We start from the raw sequence: 6,154 nt of genomic DNA, 5'->3' as shown, positions 1-6,154 counted from the left end.
TCTGCCCGCGCCCCGTCCCGGTCTCAGCCGGGAACCGTCTCTGCGCTGCCGGGACCCTGCGAGGAGCGGCTGTCCCAGCTCTCGGGATGCCCGGGGAACCTCGGAGCGCTTTGTCTCCGCCGAGCTAATGAGCTTAGCACCAAAACTGTTGTTCAGAAAGTTAAGGGGTGGTAGTGATTTCTGGAAGCAACACGATACTTAAATCGGTTCACGATACTTAAATCGGTTCACGATACTTAATTGCATGATTTCGTCATGCTATGGCGATGGGGACATGGAAAAAAACATTGCTTCCCTGTAGCTTAGATAAGGTTTGCCCCTTTTACAACTACACACATAGAGATCTCACACACTAGCTAAACAAACACTTTATTTTAGTATTGCATTCTGTTGTTTTAGTTCTGCATTTTAGACAGATTCCAGACTGCGCTGATGGGTAAGAATACATCCTCCTCAGTAGTCAGAATCCACACCAGGAAAGTATTAAGTAACCAGTTTTTTTGCCAAACCTACTTATTCCTTATTTCTTAAAAAGAAGCATGAACTTCTGCATTTGGCTGCTCCACTGGAAAACATGGGCCTGACTGAACTGTCTGTCCCTCGAATCAGTGCTACACATAATATTGGTAATGCAGATTCTCAGAGTCTAAGCCTGCACACAAACTACAACTGGCTTTGTGGAACAGATCCCGTGCACTTCCTGATTGCCTTGCTTCAACAAATACTCCCTGTCATTTACTTCTCCTCACATTTCCTGTTCAAATTTCCAGTGCCTTGGCAGATCTCCTCCTCGAGGTTTGTTTTGTTGCTTTGTTTTTGCACAGGGGGTTTGTGGTTCTTTTTTACACTCTAAAAATATGCGATTTGTCATGCAAATAATAATTCTTATTTGCTCTTATGAAAATGGAGTATTTTTTGGTAACACTTCTGTGTATTGTGTTCTTGATAGCAGTTCTGTATTAATCTAATTGCCAAGAGACTTCTGCAAAGGTGTACTTCATTAAATGTAGTGTTTGTTAACAAAAGGGTCAACGCTTCTTTTTGGCTGGRTGCATTTCCCAGCTGTTTGTTCCTTTGTTGGCAGACAGCTATAAGATTTTGGCTGGTGCTTCAGGATCCACCAGTAAGTCCCAAAATAGTCAAGTAAAAAGTCAAGTAAAATAAACTGGGACCTGACCTGCAGCTTCAGAGTTAAAAGTCCAAAATTACAAAATGAAATACAGAAATTATTTAATAGTGCCTGATCTTATTGGCCAGAGCGATTCTGGAGTAGCTCTGCCAGGATTTCCCTTTCACTTCTTTTTTTTGTCTGGCTACACCCTCAGTAGTAACACTAAAGCATTGATTAGTAAAACTTTAATTATACTCACAAAAGATGCAAAATATTGCGTTAGGACATAATCTTTAAGTGACATAATCTTTATCAGAAATTTTTCTTAACAATGGAATAGCATCATTTCTGTTGCAACAGCTGGTCTTGCCTTTATGAGTCCAATGCAGAAGCAGAAAGGGAAAAAATTACTTGACAAATGCATTAATAAATGTGCAAGTTCATCTAATATTGAGAGTTCTAACTTAAGGCAGGAAAGCTCAAGCAGAACTGTACCAGCTTAGAGCTACAGGAATTCTCAGCATAGCATTTGCTATGTAAAGCATTTGCAAGTAAAGCAAACACAATTACACCCATCTGGTATCAGGCAGATGTGCAAAGCTGGCAGACAAGGACATTCGGCCTGTAAATAGTGGCTCAAGGTCCTGGCACAGGAACGCAGTTCATCTGATCCAGATGTTCATTTTTCCTCAAAAAGTGTTTGTGAGCGGTGTTTTGAGCTGTTTCACCAACTGCTGAGTAAGAGAGCAGAGAGGAACCGAGGCTATTTCATGTTGCGCACGATTCTCCTGCAGTGGTTCATTTTCATCTCGCCCAAGGCCTGCTCCAGCTGCTGGATCAGGTGCAGAAGGGTGGCAGGGTCAGTCTGCAGCACCTGGGCACTTTGATCTTCGTTCTGGTTAAGATGCAGCTTCATAGTCACGGCAGGCTTGATCTGCTGTCTCAAACTTCTGCTTGCAAGCTGCAGGAGGGGTTCAGCAGGACAGAACAGGGAAATGATTGGTGTTTATCACTGTTTGTACTCAACAATTCTCATCACGTTTGCAGAACCTGCCTGAGGACTGTTCACAAACCCTTTTCATTCACATTACAGATACCCATGACCTATTATTGAGTTTTATAATTAAGGAATACTAACCCACTTCAATCAATGCTTTCGTAAGATTTCTGAAAATCAGGTGATAATCTAGACCAAATATATGAATATTTTAGAAACACCAATAGAGCCATGAATTCARTTTTCATCAGGCAACAAAGTACTTTGCACCACTGCGTATCCCGTTTATCTCACAACTGGCTAACAAAGTCATGTGAGTTTTAAATACATGAAGTACTGCTGCCTTGATTATTTTACACTGTTTAGCAGGTTTTTATGATGTTAAAAAGTATGAAGTAAAATAGGAATACTAAAACTGAGAGGAGAGTCACCTGCACATCCAGCCTCCACTCCAGACTGTGGTAGCTGGGAAGCCTTGGCGCCAGCTCTCCAAGAATGCTTCTGATCTCCTTCCTGTTGTCAAGGTACAGCTGCAGCAAGGATTTGTTCAATTCATCCGAGAATCCCAAAACATGAATGGAATCTTGGAAGTCAACCTCAGAAATCTAGAAATGAGAATCCAGGCCTTAATATGGAACCGTGTAATCATCGTCATTTCTTGAAAACCAAGTAAAACTGTAAACATCATRTATGCTGTGGTGCAGTTATTTTCCTGCAGGAACGTCCAAGTTCAATCACACACATTGGGCAAAACCAACACCCAGGTTTTAAGGGATTTACAGATGTTGATGTATTATATGGATCTGCATGTAATACAATGAGGATTTGCATGAGATTCGTGAACACATTTTTTAAAGCAGAACATTCAACCCCCTCCCAGGTAAGCCTTCACATCAAAGGAAAGGCTAYGCATCATTTTCGTATCCTCCCCACCTGCTCTTGGGAGCAACACTTGCCTAGATTTAATATGGCATTTTTTGTCTCTGTATCCCTTTTCATTGCTCAAATATTCTGCTATATTAATAGTTACAAGTAAAACGGTAATTGTCCAATTACTACTGTTCTAGTATTTGCTTATACCCACTCAGAATTTTCATGCCAGGAGTAGAAAAGCTCTCAAACCCACCCACCACATTGGACAAAGACAAGGAATGCTGAACAGGGGGTTAGTCTAGCCTACATCCTGTACAGTAGTGGAATAATAAAATCGTCACTTGGGTTTTATTATTTCAAGYTTAATCCTTAAGTAAGCTTCTCTATATTACACTATTAAAACATTATAAGTTTAGCTTTAGACACTGACTACAAATTCCAGTCATACATGCAGCTATAGTGTTCCAACAYGACAACGGTGTGAGAACCCTTTTTGTGAAATTAAAAACAACACGCGTTACCAAAATTTTGAGCTGTTTCCCCCGTTCACTAGTATTTCAGAGGCCTAAGTGTTCAGAAGATTTCTCTCGAGTGTATCCCCGAATTCCTTATGAAAAGGTATACTTGCCATAAGCTTGGAACTCTCAGTGAGAAGATACGCTAGTCCTTCCACCCCATGCTGAATGGTGTCAATCCCAATGTTCAGCTTTCCTTTAAASAAACCACAAAGCGCCTTTGTTAACCGTCACAGAAAATAGCCCCAAAGCTGCAAAACATGCCTAGAAAAAAAYCCCAGGGTTTCACACCCTTCAAATAATAATGCATAGCATGTTAGAGACCCCCTCAAAGCAAAACACCACAAAAAACACAAACCAATTTCTTTCGGCATGCTACAGGTAAGGGTTTGTGTCGGAAAAGAGTTCTTCGTAGCGTTCCCCATAGTGGGCACGAAGCACYGTCAGCCGCGGTGCACCGGGGGCTCGGGGACTCGGGAGCCTGAGCAGAGCCCACCGCGTTCCCGCCCCGAAATCGCCGCGGCCCGGCCCGATCCCCTCGTTCCCCATAGCTCCGTTCCGATCCCGTCACTCCCCATAGCTCCAGCCCGATCCCCTCGTTCCCCACAGCTCCAGCCCGATCCCCTCGCTCCCCACAGCTCCAGCCCGATCCCCTCGCTCGCTCAGCCCGGCCCGATCCCCTCGTTCCCCACAGCCCAGCCCGATCCCCTCACTCCCCACAGCTCCGGCCCGCTCCCCACAGCCCCAGCCCGGTCCCCTCATTCCCCACAGCCCGGCCCGTTCCCCACAGCTCCGGCCCGGTTCCCCGCCCGCCGGGGCCCGGTTCCCTCGTTCCCCACAGCCCGGCCCGGTCCCCAGAGCCCCGGCCCGTTCCCCACAGCCCAGCCCGGTCCCCTCATTCCCCACAGCTCCGGCCCGTTCCCCACAGCCCCAGCCCGGTTCCCCCGGCCGCCGGGGCCCGGCTCTCACTGGCGGCGGCTTCGCAGGCCCGCGGTGCCGCTCCCCGCCGCAGCTGCTCCAGCGCCAGGCGCCCCAGCTCGCCCACGGCTGCAGAGACACAAAGACAAGCAGCGCGCTGCAGCCCCGGCTCGGCTCGGTTCCCCCCGCCCGCCAGCCCGTGGCAGCCCCGACCTGCGCCGCCGGCCCGCGGCAAACAGCCCAGGTGCGCCCGGTGCTCCGCCGACAGCACCAGCAGCATCGCCGCCACTGCCAGGGAACGGCGCTGGGCCGGGGCGCCTGCGCGGGGCTGGGGCCGCCGGGACTGGGCTGTGCCGCGCCATGAGGCGTTCCTCACGATCTGCTGTCCCNCCCGGCCCGTTCCCCACAGCCCAGCCCGGTCCCCTCATTCCCCACAGCTCCGGCCCGTTCCCCACAGCCCCAGCCCGGTTCCCCCGGCCGCCGGGGCCCGGCTCTCACTGGCGGCGGCTTCGCAGGCCCGCGGTGCCGCTCCCCGCCGCAGCTGCTCCAGCGCCAGGCGCCCCAGCTCGCCCACGGCTGCAGAGACACAAAGACAAGCAGCGCGCTGCAGCCCCGGCTCGGCTCGGTTCCCCCCGCCCGCCAGCCCGTGGCAGCCCCGACCTGCGCCGCCGGCCCGCGGCAAACAGCCCAGGTGCGCCCGGTGCTCCGCCGACAGCACCAGCAGCATCGCCGCCACTGCCAGGGAACGGCGCTGGGCCGGGGCGCCTGCGCGGGGCTGGGGCCGCCGGGACTGGGCTGTGCCGCGCCATGAGGCGTTCCTCACGATCTGCTGTCCCACATTGCCCGGGCAGCTGCCGGGACTGGGCTGTGCCGCGCCATGAGGCGTTCCTCACGATCTGCAGTCCCACATTGCCCGGGCTCATGCGGGGACGGGGCTGTGCCGCGCCATGAGGCGTTCCTCACGATCTGCTGTCCCACATTCCCCGGGCAGCTGCCGGGACTGGGCTGTGCCGCGCCATGAGGCGTTCCTCACGATCTGCTGTCCCGACATTCCCCGGGCTCATGCGGGGACTCGGCTGCTGCTGTGCCCTGGGACGTTCCTCACCAACTGCTGTCTGACATTGCCCGGGCTCATGCGGGGAGAGTCCACACAAACTGCTGTCCTGGGACTGACATTTCCTGGACTCATGCGGGGACTCGGGTGCTGCTGTGCCCTGAGGCGTTCCTCACAAACTGCGATCCTGGGGCTGACATTCCCCGGGCTCATGCGGGGAGAGTCCTCACAAATCTGCGGTCCTGGGGCTGACATTTCCCGGGCTCATGAAGGACTCGGCTGCTGCTGTGCCCTCACCAACTGCGGTCCCGGGGCTGACATTTCCCGGGCAGCTGCGGAGGGCACACACGGCCGCACCGGGGACTGAGGGCTCTCCCCAAGAGCGTGCTGCTGCAACGAAACCATTCCTCTGTGTTTTAGACCTGTGAGGTAGCAGGTTAWAATTCTGTGTTGCCTTTGCTGCCTGATTATTGTGTTAGTCCGCCTTCACGGCACTGTTCGAGCTCGCTGTGCTGTGTCACCCAGATGCTGATGTTGCTGTCCGGGTGTGCTGAAACAGCAGCAAAATGTGTGCACCTTGTTAAATAAAGTAAAAAGCAACAACAACGATCACATARATTAAAAACCTCAGGCCTCTAAGTTATTAAAATTAAGTAAAACAACTTCTCTTAACTGCTTTTCCTCTR

General features: G+C 51.3%; 2 protein-coding genes across 4 annotated transcripts; both read right to left on the bottom strand.

Moving 5' to 3' along the window:
- Positions 1 to 1,686: 1,686 nt before the first annotated feature.
- Positions 1,687 to 4,734, bottom strand: COMMD2 (COMM domain containing 2). 3 transcript variants are annotated; one of them, XM_057385187.1, is made up of 5 exons: positions 4,628 to 4,732; positions 4,466 to 4,543; positions 3,610 to 3,692; positions 2,540 to 2,713; positions 1,687 to 2,072 (listed from the first exon to the last, which is right to left on the bottom strand). In XM_057385187.1, exons 1-5 carry the CDS (start codon positions 4,692 to 4,694, stop codon positions 1,875 to 1,877), a joined length of 600 nt encoding a protein of 199 aa, XP_057241170.1. In that variant the 5' UTR covers positions 4,695 to 4,732; the 3' UTR covers positions 1,687 to 1,874. The 3 variants fall into 3 exon arrangements, with proteins under 3 accessions (XP_057241170.1, XP_057241169.1, XP_057241171.1); XM_057385186.1 differs by having other exon boundaries at positions 4,466 to 4,734; XM_057385188.1 differs by lacking the exons at positions 4,466 to 4,543; positions 4,628 to 4,732 and adding an exon at positions 3,855 to 4,057.
- A 158-nt stretch (positions 4,735 to 4,892) lies between these two features.
- On the bottom strand, positions 4,893 to 5,425 carry LOC130584918 (vasodilator-stimulated phosphoprotein-like). The gene is made up of 2 exons (XM_057385180.1): positions 5,075 to 5,425; positions 4,893 to 4,990 (listed from the first exon to the last, which is right to left on the bottom strand). The coding sequence occupies exons 1-2, from the start codon at positions 5,335 to 5,337 to the stop codon at positions 4,909 to 4,911; spliced, it is 345 nt and encodes a 114-aa protein (XP_057241163.1). The 5' UTR covers positions 5,338 to 5,425; the 3' UTR covers positions 4,893 to 4,908.
- Between the last annotated feature and the right edge of the window lie 729 nt (positions 5,426 to 6,154).

Source organism: Malurus melanocephalus, unplaced genomic scaffold, assembly GCF_030028575.1.
Source record: "Malurus melanocephalus ecotype Western Australia unplaced genomic scaffold, MMel_1.1 scaffold_797, whole genome shotgun sequence".
In the NCBI taxonomy this organism is placed as follows: domain Eukaryota; kingdom Metazoa; phylum Chordata; class Aves; order Passeriformes; family Maluridae; genus Malurus; species Malurus melanocephalus.
The sequence above is the reverse complement of the archived record's forward strand: the minus strand, read 5'-3'. Positions and strand labels throughout refer to the sequence as shown.

Bases quoted from the DNA above. Each gene is read 5' to 3' on its own strand.
- LOC130584918 (XM_057385180.1), bottom strand. From the start codon at position 5,337: ATGAGCCCGGGCAATGTGGGACTGCAGATCGTGAGGAACGCCTCATGG. The intron at 4,991-5,074 runs GTCGGGGCTGCC...GTGTCTCTGCAG, and splicing joins GCCGCGGGCCGGCGGCGCAG to CCGTGGGCGAGCTGGGGCGC.
- COMMD2 (XM_057385186.1), bottom strand. From the start codon at position 4,694: ATGCTGCTGGTGCTGTCGGCGGAGCACCGGGCGCACCTGGGCTGTTTG. The intron at 2,714-3,609 runs GCAAGTATACCT...TCTCATTTCTAG, and splicing joins CTGAGAGTTCCAAGCTTATG to ATTTCTGAGGTTGACTTCCA. The intron at 2,073-2,539 runs GTGACTCTCCTC...CCCCTCCTGCAG, and splicing joins AGTGGAGGCTGGATGTGCAG to CTTGCAAGCAGAAGTTTGAG.